This window comes from Coenobita brevimanus, chromosome 1, assembly GCF_032717465.1.
Source record: "Coenobita brevimanus isolate Jiangsu-jjx chromosome 1, ASM3271746v2, whole genome shotgun sequence".
NCBI lineage: Eukaryota > Metazoa > Arthropoda > Malacostraca > Decapoda > Coenobitidae > Coenobita > Coenobita brevimanus.
In genome coordinates, this window is record NC_136954.1 from 10,832,819 (window position 1) to 10,852,401 (window position 19,583).

Here is a 19,583-nt window from a genome sequence, read left to right on the forward strand (position 1 = left end):
AACACAATTGCCAGCGGAGACATGGGGAGGCGTGAATGTGGGACTGCTGGAATCATTTTTTGCTCGGACTAGATTGTCGCCACTACCGCCATGTCCATCACCAGGAGGAGAGCTGTATAATTTCCATGTAAGATTTTTTTTTTGGCGAATACTCAAACGTGGCCCTGGATTATTTTTCTTCGTGTGTGTGTGTGTGTGTGTGTGTGTGTGTGTGTGTGTGTGTGTGTGTGTGTGTGCATTTCCAGTGTGTCGCCATTTTGACGGGTACACCCCTGTTTGTCCACTTTTTTCAGGGGTTGTGTGTGTGTGTGTGTGTGTGTGTGTGTGTGTGTGATTTAGCATGTAATTTCCATGTTATGAAAACGCTGCTTGCTAGAAAAGCTGATGAAAATCGTGCCTGACAATCATATAATAACATCGTTGACCAAGCTTATCACCTGGGCCATCGATGTACCTGAGCAGGAAGTTTCCCCTCAAGCGTATTGGTACATCCTTGACCCGAAATCGTCCTTTTTCAAAAGCTTTTGAAAACGTTAGTATATAATCAATATTTATTTCCATTTGCATTTATTAAAGCTTACAGATGTGCTGCAATGGTATTATTTAATACAAAAATACTTATACATAGGTAATTTATTGATTATTTAATAATCAGCTAAAAATTTATTTGTTTTTCGTTCATCATTTTTTATACAAAATCAGTTTCTCACACAATACAGTTAGCTCAAATGCATTATAATCAATATCACTTAGAAAGGCAGGTATCAAATATAACACTTATTTTTAGAATGCATTTCTTGTATAAAAAGCTAAAAAATCAGCACTCCGCTTTAAAAAAATTCTAAGATATTATTTCATAAAATAAAACATAGTTCCAAGATGCACAAGAAGCTTGGTAATACAATTTATAAACAAAGTAAATGTGAAATTACAAGTAATGTAACAGTAACTGTAAAGGAAAAAATAACTGGTAAATTAAAAAAAATCTAAAAATTTAAATCTTATGATAAATGAAGGTTATATAAAACATACGAAAATAATTAACTATTACACTATATGACTCGTAATTTGCAAAACTGGAATATCCAAATATCTAATTTTCTTGCCCTGTATTATATAACCTTATTAGTATGAAGCTGCATGCTTTTCATTGAAACATAGAGAAATACAAAGGTGGGGTTGTCCATCACACCCAACACAGAAGGTTGATACTCTCCTTTGGAGAGAGAGAGAGAGAGAGAGAGAGAGAGAGAGAGAGATGTGCAGCTTATTGAAATAATAAGACATATTTTCTTATAGGTACTAACAGGTATATACATTAGAGAAATACACATTTTTCTAAAGTAATGAAATGGTACATCAATGCACCAATTCGCAGAGCAACAAGATATCATTCAGTAGGTCGCGTATTGGTACCCCAGATTCACCGAGGGCAACTCTCCGGTACATCGATGCACCAATACAGCGAGGGGAGAAAAATATATTAGTGGTCGGCCGATTCGGTATACATATGTACCACGACTTTTTACTGCTCTTAACCAATTGGCAACCACCCTCTAAGAGTGAATCATACCTCCTCTCCCTCCGAAAGTCCAGCGGACACTGGCAGGAGAGTGAAGTGAAGTTGACGCTGGGAGGGCGAGAGTGCAGGGTTGCCAAACGCGGCGAACGTGATAACAGACTAACACGGAGGAACAAATGCAAATGCCAGACACGCAACATCTCGCTCTCGTTGGGTGTGTCGGGTTAAGCACTGCAGGGGAACACTGTTTTAAGGTAATTTAGTACATACCAAGCAACAGCTGGCTTATTTGGGGGAATGCAGAGACAATGGGACTCAGTTTTTAGGGGTGCAGGGCATCACTTAAGTTTATATTCTGGCTACCGATTGGATGGTTTCTTTCAGCTCAGAGGAAGACCAAGCCCTTTAGGGTGTTAATCCGAAAGTACTTGTAGATAGATAGATAGATGGATGGATGGATGGAGAGTACTCTGGCGTTTTGCGTGATACTTTTTTGTAATAGGTGTAGAAGTGGTAAGAAAGAGAGTGTCAGACTTGAAACAGCAGAGGGTGGAAATAGCAATGATGCAAATGACAGAGTAGCAGACTTTCGCATGATCACTTAGTAAAAAAGGAGAGGCAAGAAGATACAAGGGTTCAGCGAGTATGAAAAGAGAGGTAACAGGTTTAAAATAGTGAAAAAAAGAAAGATTAAAGGGAAGAGCAACAGAGATAAAATTAGGCAGAGACGAGGACTTGAAGACTGGAAGGAATATAATGGACAGCAGGAAAATAATGCAGAGTTCCAGGATCAGGGAAGAGAGGTAATAGGTACAGAAGTGGCCGAAGAGGCTACCTTGGGATGGAAGCTGACTGATGCAGGAGGGTGAAGTAGTCATTCTTCTCTCTCATACAAGCCTTTGGTGAGAGAGAGAGAGAGAGAGAGAGAGAGAGAGAGAAAGTATATCTCTCCTGCAAGAGAAACTTGACTAGTGCAAGGGGCTAAGCTTCCTCATTCCATTCTCCGTAAACATGAGCCATTGACATCAAGAGCAGCAGTTGACGTAAGAACATGAGGTGCTAGTCCCGGCCCGACAATGACCATGAGTCCGCTTTTTGGCTAATTGGCTTAGGGGCTGCTGTGTCTCACCACCTGAGCTGTACACGTTTCCCCGGTCCTTGGCCTCTCTTTGTATGGTAAACAACATTCCTTTAGGCGTTCATCAAGGATCTAGTGCATATTACAAAATTATGTTTGGGTACGGAAATGCTGATCAATTCCCTTTGTATATCCTATACAGGAGAGGTATATATGTAGCGCTGCCTTTGCATTCTGCCCTCGCGATTTCTTGTGCGTTGCGGGGACGGCTCAGTCAATGTTATGGGAGTATCTTTCTTGCATCACCTGTTGATTTCCAACTCCCACTGCCATTGACTGCCCGCCCACACCAGCATACTCCAGCCGTTTTCACGCAGCACACGAGGTACCGCCAGATGAGTTTATATATATATAGATATATATATATATATATATATATATATATATATATATATATATATATATATAATTGGCAGCTATTTACGGGCGGCCCAGTATTTGCAAATCAAAAGAGATACTCCCTGCAATACTCATAGATTCTTCCAATACAGACTTTCCTTTTCACGTACAAATACAAATACACCCTCTTGAGTATGGTATAGTGTTTGCTTAGCTGTTGGTGTTTCATTTACTTGAAAAAAATACAGATCATACAATAACTCCGCACATAGCGATATATTACGGTGCAGAGATTCTCAGCCTCCTGTGACGATCTTTCACCTGAATAAAATCGTCTGGTGTTAGGTGAAGTAGAATACCATGAGAATGTTATTAGTGAAAATATTAACACTCTCAGGCTCTTGTGACGCGCTCTCTACTGCATATTATCGCCTGACGTAGGCTGGAATAGAATACTACAAAGTGTCCCGACCACGAGTGTTGATAACTGATGCTCTAGTTAGTCTTGCATGTGTGGAAGCAGAAGTAAGTCCCCTAAGCTGGTTTTACTGTTGACCAGAAATAACTCAAAAATAGTCTCAATGTGGTCTCTCCAGTATCTTCACATTGATGTATAACACTGATTACCTCCCTGCATATGGCATCAGAAAAAGTATGCTCGTTACCAAAGTCTTCCCTATCAGAAAAATATGCTTGTTACCAAAGTCTCTCTTCTTCCAGCTAACGTCAGAATGACGTTGTTGCCATAATTGTTTCGTGCAGGTAACTGCCTTAGGTAGTTTGATTTATCGCAGATAAAACACCATGCAAATTTGAACACTGCCTGAAAGTCCCTCCATACTCGTATATGTGTGATCCACTTACAAATCGGCAACTAGAAGCAAATAAGTAACTCTGCCATGTTTGCTATTTCATTCACGTAAATAAGTGGAAATAGAGCCCAAGCATTGCCGTCTCACACACACACACACACACACACACACACACACACACACACACACACACACACACACACACACACACACACACACACACACACACACACACACACACACACACACACAAACTATAATTCTGCAGAGGACCAGCTCCCTTGATTGGTGTGTCGTAGGTGGGTAACTGGAACTAAGAAACGGGCTGGCCTAACCTATATTGTCCAGAGTCAGAATGAATTGGAAAAAATGAATATGAGACCTCGAAAAAAAGTCTACGGTCAGATAGATAAAAAAAATACCTCAAAACGTTTTTTTAAATTCTGGCCATCTAATGAATTCTAGTGTCATGCCCAAAACGACACGTTTTTCTAATGTAATTCTCGAAACACGGGTAGAATTCAATCGCCATTAGTTTAAAAAAATATATAAAATGTCAGGACACTTTTTCCATTCAAATTCGGGGAGATGAAATTAGAGAAAACGAAACTCACTGACTTTTTTTCTTTCTTTTTCAGCCCAGGTTCGATACGCGATATATTTGACCTGCCTTACCTGAAATAGGCTTTAATTAAATGTTTAAAATAAAGTAATGGCAACACAGAATGTAAGAGGAGCGAATGATGAGGTGAAAGAGAGAGAGATAGTCCAGGTGCTTGAGGGTGTGAAAGTGGATGTATGTGGAATAACTGAAACAAAATGGAGAGTGAGAAAGTGTGAGAGAATGGGAGTAATGGATGGGGTATATGTGCAGGAGTAGGGGAGAAATGAGAGGACAAAGGGAAGGAGTATGTATAGTTGTGAGTAAAAAGATGGAAAGAAGAGCATAAGGACAGTATGGATCAGTTGGGTCAAGGATTGTGTGGGTAAGGTTGAAAGTTGGAAATACAAATGTGGCGCGATTGTGGTGTGTGTATGCGTCAACGCAAGATCAGTGCTGTTAGCAGAGTGAGAAAAGAGTTCTGGACAAATGTGGAAAGGAAGTGCATGGAAAAAGTTTGGAAGGAATGACAGTGTTTTTGATCGGTGATATGAATGGTAAAGTAGGGAAATGTGAAGGTGGGATGGAACAGTTGGTCGAGTGGGGATGTGCCTGCTGAGATGAGATGAGAATGGGAGTGCGTTAGTGGACATTTGTGCTGTGGGAGGGGGTTGGTGATAGCCAATACCCCTTTCTTTTAGGCACAAAATGATCCACAGGTATACATGGCGAAGTGATGAGAAGGGTGATTGATATTATGTGTGTGTGGATGAAAAGATGCAAGAAGATGTGTAATGGATGCAAGAGCTTATAGAGTGTACTGGGGGAGTGGACTTTTCTGACTGCACTACTTTGGTGGTATTGGCCAGAATTAGGATCCAAGTAAGATGGAGAAATAGAGGAAAGGGAAAGACGAGAGGAAGGGAGTAGTTGCAAGGAGAAGTGAAAAGGTTACAAGAGGATGAGAAAAAGGCGGAGTATAAAAGAGAAGTGGAGGAATGATTGGGCAAATATGAATTGGAGCAGATGTGGGGGGACGTGGGAAAGGTGTCTGCAGGTTATTTTAACAGAAGAGAGTATGTGCAGCATGTGGCACAGATGTGGTGTGTGGAAGGAAGAGAAGACGGAGGGGGTGCAAAAGTGGAACAGCGTGGTGGACTGAAGAAGGTGAGACAGGCTGTGGCAACAAAAGAAGAAAGCATACATGGAATGTGGATGAGAAATAGGGGCGTGGAAGAAGTTGAGAGGCTGGAAGAGAGAGTTATATGTATAAAAAAGAGAGAGGTGAAAAGATTAGTAAGAGAGAGTAAGAAAGAGAGTGGATGAGGAATTTGGAAGGAATTTGAGTGTAAAGTGGAGGGACTGTAAGAAAAATGTCTCTGGGAAAGAGGTGAAGAGAGTAAGACAGAGTGGAAGTGAGAGTTAGCAGGGGAGTGAAAGAGATAAAAATGAAAATTAGATTACCAGTGGAGAAGGGAGAAAAAGTGAGCAGATGGAGAGAACACTTTAAGGAATTGTTGAACATAGAGGATGGAAGTAATGCAAGTCATAAGTGGCTGGGGAATGGCTGGGAAGAAGGAGGGAGGTGAGAAGACAGGGAAGAAATCGGTAGGATAGAAGTTGTGGAAGCAATGAAGCTTAAACTAGGGGAAAGCCCCAGGGAATTGATGGAGTGTGTGAGTGAAATGCTGGAAGCATGGGGGAGAGAGATAGTAGTAGAATGGATGTGGAAGATGTGCAGATTGGCCTGGGAGGAGAGGTAGAGTCCCGGAGGATTGGAAGTCAGGGTATAATTATTCCCTTGTACAAAGGAAAAGGGGAAAAAGAAGTGTGTGGTAATCATAAGGGCATTTGTCTTCTTAGTATAATAGGAAAAGTGTACTGGTAGGATACTTATTGACAGAGTTAGGAGAAAGAACAGAGGAATTAGTTGGAGAAGAAACAGGGAAGAGGATTTAAGAAGGGAAGAGGAGTTGTGTAGATCAGATATTCATTCTTAGATCTTTAGTGGAAAAGGTTCTAGAGAAGGGAAAGAAGTTGTATGCGAAACTTTCCATGGATTTAGGAGAAAGCATATGACAGGGGTGGATAGACAAGGATTGTGGAAAGTATTAAGAACATATGGGAGTAGATGGGAAAGTTGTTGAATGCTGTGAAGAGTATGTATGATGGTGCTAAGGCTTTGCAGTGTGCGTGTGTATGGTGAACTAAGTGAACTTTTTCTCTTTGACAGGTTGGGAAGGTTGGAAACAGGGATGTGTCATGTCTCCATGATTGTTCGATCTGTTCTTGGATGCGGGGTAATAAAAGAGGTACACGGTAGGGTAGTGGATGTTGGAGTGGCCCCTGGTGAGAAGAGGATAGTGTTTGGAGAACTCCTCTGTACTGCTGTTTGCAGATGATACTGTGTTGTTGAAGTGAAGACGAAAGAGGGGAGCTGCAGGGCTCGGTTGGATGAGGTTTGGGGAGAAGAGTGTGCAAGAAACGGAATCTAAAGGTGAATGTAGGGGAAGAGAGAAAAAGTGATGGTCTTTGAGAGACGTGAAGTCAGTGAATGTACAGCGAAGGTTGGGATGGTGAGGAATTGGAAAATGTGAGTACAAGTTTAGGTACTTGGGTAGTGTGATGAGTAAGGATGGAGGTTTGGAGGGTGAAGTTAGCTTGAAAGGGTACAGCAGGGAAAAGAAAGGTTTGCTGGTTCTTTAAAGCAGTGATAAGAAACAGGGAAGTGAGCATGGAAGTGAAAAAGTTACTACCATGACAGGGATATTTGTGAGCACCCAACTCGAAATGTAATGGAAGTGAAGCTTGGACGTTGTTGGAAGGACACAAGTCAAGAGTGAGAGCAGTGGGAAATAGAGTTATTTAAGAGGAGCCTGTGGAGTCACATGGAGAGACAGGGCTGACAGGAATGAGGGGTATAAAGGAGCGTTGTGGTGTGGATGTGGGATGTGATAGGAAGCGTAACGAGGAACACACTGAGGAGGTTTGGCCATGTGGAGAGGATGGAGGGTGAAAGACTGACGAAGAGAGTGTATGTGAGTGAGTTGGAGGGGGGAAGAGGGAGGGTGGAGGCCGAGGAGGATGAGAGTGGAGGGATGGGTATGAGAGAGGGGTGTGTGAGTTGGGAGCAGGGTAGTGAAATGGCGGGGGACAGGGGCGACTTGGAGGCCAGATTTGTTTGTGGCCACCCCAAACGGGATTGAGAGCGTCTGAGAGTAATAGATAGATAGATAGTAATAGAAGGGATAAAAGTTGATATTTCGTCTTGGCAAGGATTTCATCTTTTTTTAATGGACCGGGGACCTGCCACCTTGTAATCTAAGACAAAAATCCTTTTTCGGTAGTGAGAATGATTTAGGTAAGCTTTCTGTAATGTCCAACTGAGGGCCAGACAGCCTCACCCTCCTACTTCGTTCCAGAATCCCCCTTATTCTATCTCAGCCTCGCCACCCCCTGACTCCAGCCACCTCACTAGAACCACCTCCTCTGACTCACGTATCTCCCTTTTTATTCTCTTCACCTCTTACATTCCTTCACCTCCACTCTTCATTTCACGCCTACCTACTTCCCCTTACTTCCCCTCCTTTAGGCCAGTCCCTCACCTTCACTTTCCACTTACTCATTATCCCTCATCATTCCCCTACCCATTTCCACCAGTCATTCCCCTACCCATTACCCCTCCCTTCATTCCCTTACCCACTACTCCTCCCTTCATTCCCCCCCATTACCCCTCCCATCATTCCCCTACCCATTACCCCTCCCATCATTCCCCCTACCTATTGCCTCTCCCTTCATTCCCTTACCCATTACCCCTCCCTTCATTCCCCCTACCCATTACCCCTCCCTTCATTCCCCCGCCCAATACCCCTCCCTTCATTCCCCTGCCCATTACCCCTCCCTTCATTCTCCTGCCCATTACCACTCCTTTTTTCCCCTACCCATTACCCCCATCATTCCGCTACCCATTACCCCACCTTTCATTCCCCTACCCCTTACCCTCCCTTTCTTCCCATACCCATCCACCCTCACTTCATTTTTCTTCCCTTCCCCACACATCTCTACCCTGACTCATTTCTCCCTCTCCTACTTTCCCCCTCACCCTTCCCCCCTTACATCACCCCTACCCCCCTTACATCACCCCTACCCATAGTCTCCCTTCTACCCCTTCCTCCCCTCTTTCTCCCCTCCTCATAGCCTTACACATTGCCTTCACCCCAGCAAATTATCACTTACACTTCCTCCCATACTCCCACCCCATTTCACGCCTTACCACCCAATAAATCACCCCTCACCACTATTAATCTCCCCTCGTCTCACCCCGGGTCATCTCCCTCGTCACTCCCAGATTACTTCCCCTCACTCGACACAATCCATGGAGTAGCCAGCCAGCGTCCTCTCTCCAGCCATTGAGGGACGAATTCTTGCGCCTTGGGGGCTGTCGTAACACTTCTTCTTTAGCGATTCATCCTGCCTCTTGCACTTTAAAATTCTCTTGTGTGTTCTTGATCGTGATATGTTGATGGTAGAAAGGTATAAATAAAATAACTATATAAATAAATTAATAAAGTTCAAGCAGGAATAAATTAATAGAGTTCAAGCAGGAATTCCGTTATTAGACTTAACTACCTTTAACTTGTTCAATAAAGAGGGTCATTTTCCCTTGCCACCTCCAGACAGTTTTCTTTAGGGGTCCCTCCCCCCCTCTTTTCTTTTTGAGAAGTGGTTAAGGATGCCCTCAAACAAGAGAATTATGCTGTGATAGGAGAGGAAGCAAAGGGGAGAGAGGAGGGGAGGAGAGGAGGCAGAAAGGAAGTGATGGGGGATGAAAGTGAGCAGAGAGGAGGTATAGGGCTTTCGAGAGGCAAGATGGAGATGAGAGGGGGACAAGGGAGAGGGGAGAGAGAGAGAGAGAGAGAGAGAGAGAGAGAGAGAGAGAGAGAGAGAGAGAGATTGATAATTTTATTGAGATAAAAATAAAATTACAGTGATATTTACATTATCTCAAAGGGATGAGGGCGCATACGCAGTCTTCACCCCGTCTGACTTATTAGATTATAATTAGTTCAGCACGTACTACTTAACTCTGTTATTTGTACATTTTGCGTTTGGATTAGTAATCATTACATTGATTTATACGATCCTGCCCGTAGGCAAAGACTAGTTTTGCCACATACATTACAATTTGGTGATATTATCAGTCGGCCTATATAACTGTACAGCAAAATGCTTGTGTTAGAGAGAGAGAGAGAGAGAGAGAGAGAGAGAGAGAGAGAGAGGGGGGGGGGGATGGAGGACTGGTGGAGAGATAAGCGAGGAATAATGAATGGTGTCTGGGCCTAGGGTGAGGATTGGCCGAATTAATGGATGGGAAGGAGGGAGAGAAAGCGAAAGGGGAGAGGGAGCAGGAGGGGAGGGGAGAAGGAGAGGCAGAAAGAATGTCGAGGAGGGAAGAGGGGATGTAGCTTTCTACCCATACTGTCTCTAAATTATTTTCAGAGTACGATAGAGTTCAGAAAATGATGGGGTTAAAATAGCCTTCATTCATCATTACAGCATAAAAGATCTCTTTAAGGTTACATGACTTGGCAGGAAATAGCCGGACGCCATTTCCGTGTTATATTTGCTCCCTCGTAACGATTCTATTTGGGTCGGGATAGAATTGTTACTGAGTGGATTAACTGTAGCATGCATTACAATACTCCTAAATAAACCTCAAGGGACGACTGAAATTTCACCTGTTTTATTCTTGCTACCATCGGAGGATTTTATTCGTCTTTGTAGTTGAAGATCGTCGGCTAAGAAATACAGTGAGTGGTAGCTGAAACTGTCCTCTCTTTGTCTCGTATGCTCAGTGGTTAAGGAAGCTCCCTAACACATTTTTCTCCTAAGCGATACATTTTGCTTTTGCACTTTTCTGTCCTCTTGTGTTATGTAAATCTTTCCGGTATCCCAATACTGTGCATAAATAACTTAAAAAAGGATATTAACCAGCCATATCCAAAAATAAGTCGCTTTGGAAGAGGTGCTAGGACGTATTTTTATCAGACAAGAATACGGGTGACCTCCTTTTAAGTGCATTTGTGCTGCTACGAGACGCTTTTATTCGTCTTAGGAAAGGCCCCTTACATTAGTAGTAGTAGTAGTAGTAGTAGCAGCACCCGCAGGTTCATCTGAATGTGAACCCATAGATTGCAGACTGATGTGGCCCCCCTCATGCAGTGCACCGTCTCACTTTCAGCGGATAGGGAGGGAGTTGAGGAGCATTTGTACAATCAGACAGCGGAACCGTCCAGCTGCGTCAGTTCCACCGCGCGAAGGTGGTCTTCTCCAGCCCTCACAATGAAGGGCCGTGTCAAAGCCGTCATATATTCTGCCACTCCAGGGTTGTTATGCTAAGATAAAGTCGTTGGGAGATGGCAAGAATTAAAAAATGACCTCTATGTGTAAACTCACCGGCCTTCGTTGGACACATTTAGTTTTTTTGATTCTGTCCCCTTTAAGACAGTTTTGTTCATTTGAGATAAATTATAAAAGTCTAATGGCCCAAACCGCCACAGTATATCTGGAATGCTTGACTTTTCCTCACCTGAATGGTATGGTTTGGGTTTAGCCTGCATAAGTAAATCAAAGTGCGTCTAAAGCGTTGAAAAGTATAGCCCTGTCGCGGTGGGGTCATGTCTGTTATCCATTTTACTCAGACCTGACCTAAAATTGCCATCTCTCCATCTTAACTGCTGAGTTGGAACGGTAGACTAACACTGAAATACGATGTTTCTCACGAAGAAGTGCTGTAGAAAGGATATAGAGCCTTAGCATTGTCTTTTTCTGCTATTGAGCTACATGAAATAAGTAGCAAAATGAGAAACATGTGGACCAAGTTAAAATGAAAGTCTATACAGTTTTAAGGCTGGCAGTAATTTTATTTAACTGTTTGTGATTATGAGATTCTTAAAATGATATTGATAAATCCCTTTTACCTTAACTTCGTCCAGATTTTCTTCCTTTGCAACTTATCCCACGTAGGTCGAAAGAGAGAGAGAGAGAGAGAGAGAGAGAGACTTAGTAACTTGAACTTGGTGAGTTGAGCTATTGTTCACTCGACGAAGAATGAAAATAGAGGATCATTCCTAAGTGGCCTTGGATATCCCGTAACACCTCTACCTCAGCGATTTTTTCATCACATCATCCCGCAATATTGCCATGTAGGCTTCTGGTCCAAGCTGTATCGATATTAAAATGACATAAATAATGGATCTGACAAGGAAGTGTTAAGGAGTGATATGGAAAATATATTGCAAAATGCTAGGGGCTAAGACACCTCCCTTATATCCTAGAAAAGCAAGGCCCAGAGAGGAAATGATAAGTTAAGGTGAGGAGAGTAGACAGGAGATAAGATAAGGAGGTGTGTGTGTTGGGTCATTATTTCTTACTTGCCCTGATGAAGATTTGGTCTCGTGTTAGTTTGAGTTCAGACATCTGCATTAATTTTTTAAGTTGGCTTCTGACCTCTCTACCGCCTCGAATTTTGACCTATTGTTCCTATTTTATCTTTCTTGTATTCTGGTCACTGTCTCAACCCATCCTTGAGTGGGAAAGAGGGTATGGTGGTGGTGATTATGGTGATGATGATGATGATGATGATTTTCTCTTGCTAATCTAGGTTTCCTCTTTCTCCCCCAGTCTGCCGTCAGTTCTCGCGGCCTGTGTGGGCGATGGTCGGGTCGGTCCAGCCTGACAGCTTCGATACGCTCCACTCCTACGCCAACACCTTCCAGATGCCCTTCGTTACGCCCTGGTTCCCGGAAAATGTGAGTATCTGTGTTTTTTATTTACTTATTATCGAATGTCTGTGTTTATATTGTGTGCAGGGGAGAAGTGATCTTAAGTTGGGGATGGCATTAGGAAAAGAGGGAAGAGAAGGAGGAGGAAAGAGGCAGAAGTGTAAGAGAGGATATGAAAGAAGAAAGAGTTGAGAAAGAAGGAAGAGAAAATGGAGGAAGAACTGTAGGAGGAGGAGAACTGGTAAGAATATGACAAGGGATGAAGAGAGGAGATGATGTGGAGGAGGAGTAGGGGAAGAGGGCTACAGTACTCATTATTCTTACTCCAGCACCTTCCAGATGCCATTCACTGCTACTTAATTCCTAGAAGATGCAAGTACCTAAAGATAATACTCGTATTTATAGCTTAGTTTATTTTACAAGTTTATGGATTATGAAGATATATTTCGTAAAAATAAGAATGTGAGGTGACGACACACACAAAAAATTAAAAAGAAAAGAAATAAGTGGAGACAGTTTTAGTACATGAAAAATCATGTTTTTAAATGACATATTGATATATTGCATGGGAAATGAATAGTTATAGACAGCCCTATCCACAGCAGTTTTCTTCCAGAGTACACCTACACTTTTATAACTGCAGCACCACAACGGCACATATTGCAGGAAAACAAGAATAAAATAATGCAGGGATTGAGTTACATGTGCTCAAACTGTCTCGATCTATCTATGTGATTTTTTGCACTGTGCCACATTTTTATTAGTTGCCTTGAATAAAAGAAAAAAGGAAAAGAACGAGGGCTTTTAGACAACGTACCTGTGCACGGTAAGCGGGGCCTTGGCTATATTGAAGTAAAATGTACTTTAATACTTCTATCCCTGAATATGTGAAAGGTCCGAAGAATCCGTCTTTCAAGAATCATACCTGCTGGAGACTGAAGGTTCTCTGCAAAAGAAAAAGTCGTTGCTTATGTTATGTTAGAGGAAAACCATTTGAAGAATGAAAAAAGAATAGTGAGAAATCGGCAGTTTAGCTGATTATGTTCGTATGTTGTTTTAGCTTCTTTGGTGGTGATGCTGGGAACAGAAACGCAAAAAGACAAAGGACAGAAGCTTGTAAAGGCTTAAAACGCCATATGTTTGTGAGTTATTAAGGATGTTTGTTAAGTCTGATGGGCGTGTGGGCACCATCGCTACGTGGTGATGACAGTGATGTTGGGGTGAGTACGGGTTACACGGGAAAGAGGGAAAAATGATGGAGACGGAGGCGCAAGATGGAAGAACAAGGGTTAGTTAGCGGTGAATATTTCATTAATCATTTTTAGGGAGAGAGGGAAGTTGGGTAAAGGAGAAAGTGGGGAAGAAGGAAGGGAAGAGAAGAAGGAATAGAAATGACGAGAGGGATTAGGAAGGAGAAAAAGGAAGAGGCGGAGGGTACGTTATAAAGAAGAAGCACCAATGATCATGATGACCATGATTAACGTGAAAGAAGGAAGAAGGTGATAGTTTGATCGGTATATCCTGATAGCTTGGAAATTCTGCACTGTTTTTTGTCACATATTCTATTCTATTGGTCTTTATTCGGATTGAGATAAAGGAAGGATATATATATATATATATATATTTTTATATATATATATATATATATATATATATATATATATATATATATATATATATATAGAGAGAGAGAGAGAGAGAGAGAGAGAGAGAGAGAGAGAGAGAGAGAGAGAGAGAGAGGAACGGAGATTGGGAAAGAGAAAAGTGAGGAGGAAAAAGTGGAGGAGGAAGGGAGGAGGAGGAAGAATAAAGAAGTATGAAGAGAACAACAGGGGAGCGGTTAGAGGATGAGGAGGAACGAGGGAAGAGGAGGAGGAAGAGGAAATGAGGGGCATTAACCTTGTGAATATGAAATGCCAGCCATTGACACCTTCAGCCACACCTGGTCACCTGTATCTTAATTAGTGAGCATAAATACACCTGAAAACCGAACAGGTAAATTTGTAGTGGGTAGGGTATTTGAGGCAATTGTATGGATATGGAGAAAATGTACAACAGGGTAAGCAGAGATGGATTATGGAAGATTTTGCATATGTATGGTGTGGATGGAAATTTTGCTGAATGCTATTAAGAGCTTTGATGACAGTGAGGCTTGTGAAGGGGTAAGTGGACTCTAAGTGGCTTAATATCAGTGTTGATGTAAGATTGGGTTGTGTTATATCTCCTTGGTTATTGATCGTAACTCTGTATGGATGGGGTTACGAGAGGAAAAAAAATCTCCAGTTATGAAGGGAAGGATGTTGATAGTAATGAATGGTGAAGGAGGGAGTGTTACATACATGATGTATGTAGATGATGCTTTGTTACTTGTAATGGGGAATAAAAGTTTTGCAGACTGGGGCAGAGTATGTGGATATCTTTGAGCGTCATGTTTCCGTTCTGACCGGTCTATTATGCTGTTCCAGACGACTGCCGTTCTTCTTCTAAAACTATCAATATTTGTATTCCCAAAGCAAGATACAGTGTCTCGTCTCCTCCGCAGCCCCTTTCCCCTCTCCCTCACTGCTGCTTGCCCCTTATATCCCCCAGATTTTCTCATTCCCAGCTCTAACTCCTCCCTAACCCTCTCTTATTCCCCTGTCACGCTCTTACTTCCCTAATATCTCACTTGCCTCTCCTTCATTCCCTCGCCTACCTCTCTCACCCCTACCCTTCCTTCCCCCTCCCCACACGACCCCCAACAATATCTCTGGCTGAAGAAGAAGAGACGCCATCAAAAATGTAATTAAGGGAGCCGCTCCAGGGTGGCAAAAAATGACTGTAATGAATCAGCCTGGTTGCGTTATTGTCTTCCTAAAACCACTTATCACCCGAGGTTCCCTTGTTTGCCGCCGCGGGTACAGGCTCTCGAAAAAATGGGGGATAGATAGCTAAATAGATATAGATAGATATAAAGGTGGATATCACATGCCATAGATCCAGCGGTGAATCACTGAAACATATCTGGACCCGAATTACACTGAGCGACAAATAGACATAGAAATTAAAGATATACTTGTAACAGCAAATACTCGTATGAACTGAACCGAGTGTCAGTCGCACAGGAAGAATTAGTGCGATCCTGGGATAGTATGACTATGACGATCATATTCACGGTAATGGCGATAGCTGTAGTGATGATGATAATGATGGTGATGATGATGATGATGATGATGATGATGGTGGTGGTGGTGATGATGATGATGATGATAATGATGGTGGTGATGGTGATGATGATGCTGATAAGGGCCAAGGTAGGTATGATCTGATGAACCTAGACAAAAAGATTAGTTGACAGACAGATAATGCGGTGAGGAGTAGGTTTTAGGGAAAAAATATTTAACAGGAAAAGGAGCTCCCACAAAGTGTTCTAAGGGCCGAATATTCAGCTTTGCCCTGTGACCTTGACCTTCGACAGATTATTCTCAGACTCGAATTACTTCCTTTTTGCCTAACCCTTAACTATTCAGCCAAGTTTGAGTCAGATCAGATCTGATATTTTTGAGTTGACTTCGCCCAATGAATTTGACTTTGACCTTTCCCCATGACTTTGACTTTTGACACTGTTAGCAGAATGGAATCTCGTAATCTTTGTTTTTACCAGAAGCCGCCCACAAAGTTTACTGTACGTTGGCTTAACCTGTGTTTTAATGCAGAGAAGAAGGAACCAAATGCTAGAAACCCGTAAGATTGTTCCTTCCAAGAAAAATATAAAAAACATGACAGAGAGCCAAACTCGAGACTCGTTTATTTCGAGATACCTGGACACTGCATTTAAAACACTGGAAGTCATAGGCAGTAGGAAATACAGACAGAGGAAGACAATTCCAGAACAGACCTGTTGCATACACGAAGGACTGGGAGTAACAGTTAACCCTTGTGTTAGAGAGTTGGACAGAAAAGGGATGATAGTGTTTCTAGACGGGTGCTGCACACCCGCCATAGTAATGGAGGGATGCAAGCAGACAGTTCAGAGGAGCAGTGGCCATTGAAATTGCGGTGAAGAGACGGTGGTTGAAGGGAGCCAGTAAAAGGAGGAGAGTTAATGAGACGAAAAGCCTTTGAGTCCACCTTGTTGAGGAAGGCTGTATGTAGGGAGCCTTCCCACACATGAGAATTGTAATCTACACAGGGGCAAATAAAACCTGTGTATAAATTCAACAGCTGTGCAGGGGTAAGCCTGTTTAGTCAACCTTTGCAATGTGACTTTGACCTTCGAACTGTTGTTCTTAAAAACAGTATGTTTACTTGGCTGATCTTTAACACTTTAACAAGTTTGATCCAAATTAGATTAAAATTGAGTTACTTTGTTAACACATCGATATGGGTTGAACTTTGACCTTGCTTTGTAACCTTCACCTATGATTGGTTGTTTTCAAATTTTAATCATCATTATTGCCTTCTCACCCCTCCCCCCAGGCACACACACACACACACACACACACACACACACACACACACACACACACACACACACACACACACACACACACACACACACACACACACACACACACACACACACACACACACACACGTTATTTACATTTATATCGAAAAGTCACTCTCAAGCTGAATGGAAGTGTATGCAAGGATCAAAATAAGGAGATAAAGTCAGTAGTAACGTCATCAGATTGAACGGGTTAAAGAAGTAGCTAACTCTGTTAATTTCGAAAATCTCTTCAAAACTATGTAATCCTGTCATCAACAAGAACTAAATACAAAAAACGTCATCATAGTGAAGGGTGTGGAAGTTGAATACCATCATCCGGCAGCAACAAAGATTAAAGAACAAGCTTGTCAAAGTGCCAAGGGAATGCAAGATGGTCTCCAGACAGCTGCAATACACTGACATGCAACTTGCCAGGATGAGTAATGAACGTACAAAAACACTGGGTCTGATAATTTGAAGTTTGACCTCGTCCCTGAAGTCCTCTGTAAATGAAAAAAAAAAAAAAAAAAAAAATGGTGTTTGAGGCTATTGACTCAAGGAACAATTGTGGGAATTGGTGAAGAAATAAGGGAATGGCGCCAAGCTGAAAAAAATTGTTTGCAAGAAAAAGAAACTCAGGAAATACAGTAGTTCTCCACACTTAGGAGTATAAATCTGCCATGTAAAGAAATACAAGAGACATGCGATACAACAACTTCGGTAAAGTGAAGTGCAGTATTGGGCGTCATAGTGAAGCACCCTGCACGTGAATGTCTTTTGGGAGCTACAGTGAATCACCGTATGCGGTTTTGCTAGAATGAACCACCTTGTGTTTGATAATCCTTAGGCGTGACCGACTGACTAGGCCACTCCGAGATGCTTTAGCGTCTAAGAAGACGTCATCCTATTTAAGTTTAAGGCCTAAGAGACGATCGCCGTTTAATATGTAGAATTAAATAGCTGAGGAGATGCGTGGGAGCCATTTAAAGAGCACGAAAGAACGGCCATTTAAACTTGCATGCATAGCCAAGCCATTTAATATTTTGTTTCGGTGGCCTGTGATTATTTCAGTGTCTTCTTATTTCTGAAAGTATTTTTTTTTTTTTTCATTTTTCAAAGCTTGTGAGAGAGAGAGAGAGAGAGAGAGAGAGAGAGAGAGAGAGAGAGAGAGAGAGAGAGACGGGATGGGGGCTGTGTAGCTTTCAAGTATAGCGATCACTACTGCTTTTGGTATCATTCGTAACTAAAAATAATTACATTTTTTTATCTTTAGATAGACACACTGATAGAGAAGATAATATTACATAGTTTGAAATATCTATCCCAGTGGCCTGCTATTAATAATCTTGACATCGTATGCATAAAACATCATACGTCAGGCAAGTGGGAGGGGGGGAGGGGGAATAGCAACTCCCGGGCAAGGAAGCTCTGTGATAGGTTGCTCCGTTACTGCTTAACAAAGTAGCATTTAGTTGTTTAGCAATATTCTTTTATCTCATGTTTCGTCGATTAGTACACACATAGTAGGGTTTGTGTATAATTTTTCAGCTGTTAGTGGAGTTGTGAGCATATTATGAACCTTCGCATCGAGTTCAAAATAGAGTTATGTAGTGAGAATTACCCTTGATTTCCTGCCCCTCTACCCCCTGCCTGCCCCTCCACCTCTTTTCTTAGTCCTTGTTCGGCGTCATTCCAGTTGAACCTGTGTGTGTGTGTGTGTGTGTGTGTGTGAAATACCGCTAATTTCGTCGGAAATTTCATCCAGTCGGACTCCAAAGTGTGTTATATTTTTATGATGGCTTGGGAACTACAGGCGGGAAAAAAAAAAAAAAACGAGATTAGTTAATGAGAAGATGGACGATATACCTGTGCCGGCGTGTATAGGACGGGACCATCCGTCTTTTTGAGGTGAGTGTTGTGTGGCCAAGTAACCCTTCAGTTCGTCGATGTAGTTTCGTTGTATGCTTCTTACCACCTCACGATTTTACTGAGCTTTCGGTGGGCTTTCACAGCGTCTGAGATACCAGTTCTCTGCATGAGGTTTCACATAAGTAAAAGCGTCAGGAAGAACGCCTTTCATAAAACCACGTTCAAGGCATTCCGTTTCATACTTTCACCTTTAGTATATACTCGTATGATATTGAAAAAACTGAACAATTGCATGTCCAAAACCTGGCCCCCTGAAGCTGTGTATGTATGTGTGTGTGTGTGTGTGTGTGTGTGTGTGTGTGTGAGAGAGAGAGAGAGAGAGAGAGAGAGAGAGAGAGAGAGAGAGGCAGTAGGACTCGAACCCCAGTTATTGAAGAGTGTGACCAAAGGTAATCAGTGACAAAGGAGAGGAGGGACACAACTGTTGCAACGTGCATCTCTCTCTCTCCCTCTGTCTAACACACACACACACACACACACACACACACACACACACACACACACACACAGAGGGTTCCTTTATACAGTGCAGTAACTATGAAATGATGCAGTGACCCTTAGGTCAAACAGTTTTAGGACACAGCAACAGATGATTGAGGCACACGTTAAACATCAGTTAGCTACGCAGAAACAATACTTTAACTTAATTTGGTCAATATGAATTTAGTTTCGATTCTCTAAAGCGAATCCAACGAGATGTAACATAGGTTGCCATTGGCTGCTGTTCCTCATATTACTATAGTTTAACCAACTGCAGATGTACAGTGTGTAATCTCTACTAGACAGCCTAAGCCACTTGGTAGAGATACATTGGCTGTATCGTCTCCACTTCGGTCGGGATAGGCCGGTCCTGCAGTGGACATTCAAAAACGGCTGATGAGATGAGATGAGATGTACTGTATGTAAATAATGCTGATACATCTACTCAGTACGACTGAATCATGTGATATCGCTGCCATTATACTGACAATATCACGCAATACACTC

General features: G+C 42.3%; 1 protein-coding gene across 1 annotated transcript in view; it reads left to right on the forward strand.

The window, feature by feature from the left end:
* Positions 1-1,351: 1,351 nt before the first annotated feature.
* Positions 1,352-19,583, forward strand: part of LOC145414185 (glutamate receptor 1-like) — a 337,109-nt gene continuing 318,877 nt past the window's right edge. Inside the window, exons 1-2 of the mRNA XM_080283792.1 lie at positions 1,352-1,736; positions 12,096-12,223. Of these exons, the coding sequence (XP_080139918.1) occupies positions 1,352-1,736; positions 12,096-12,223 (513 nt within the window). The remainder of the gene's footprint in view (positions 1,737-12,095; positions 12,224-19,583) is intronic.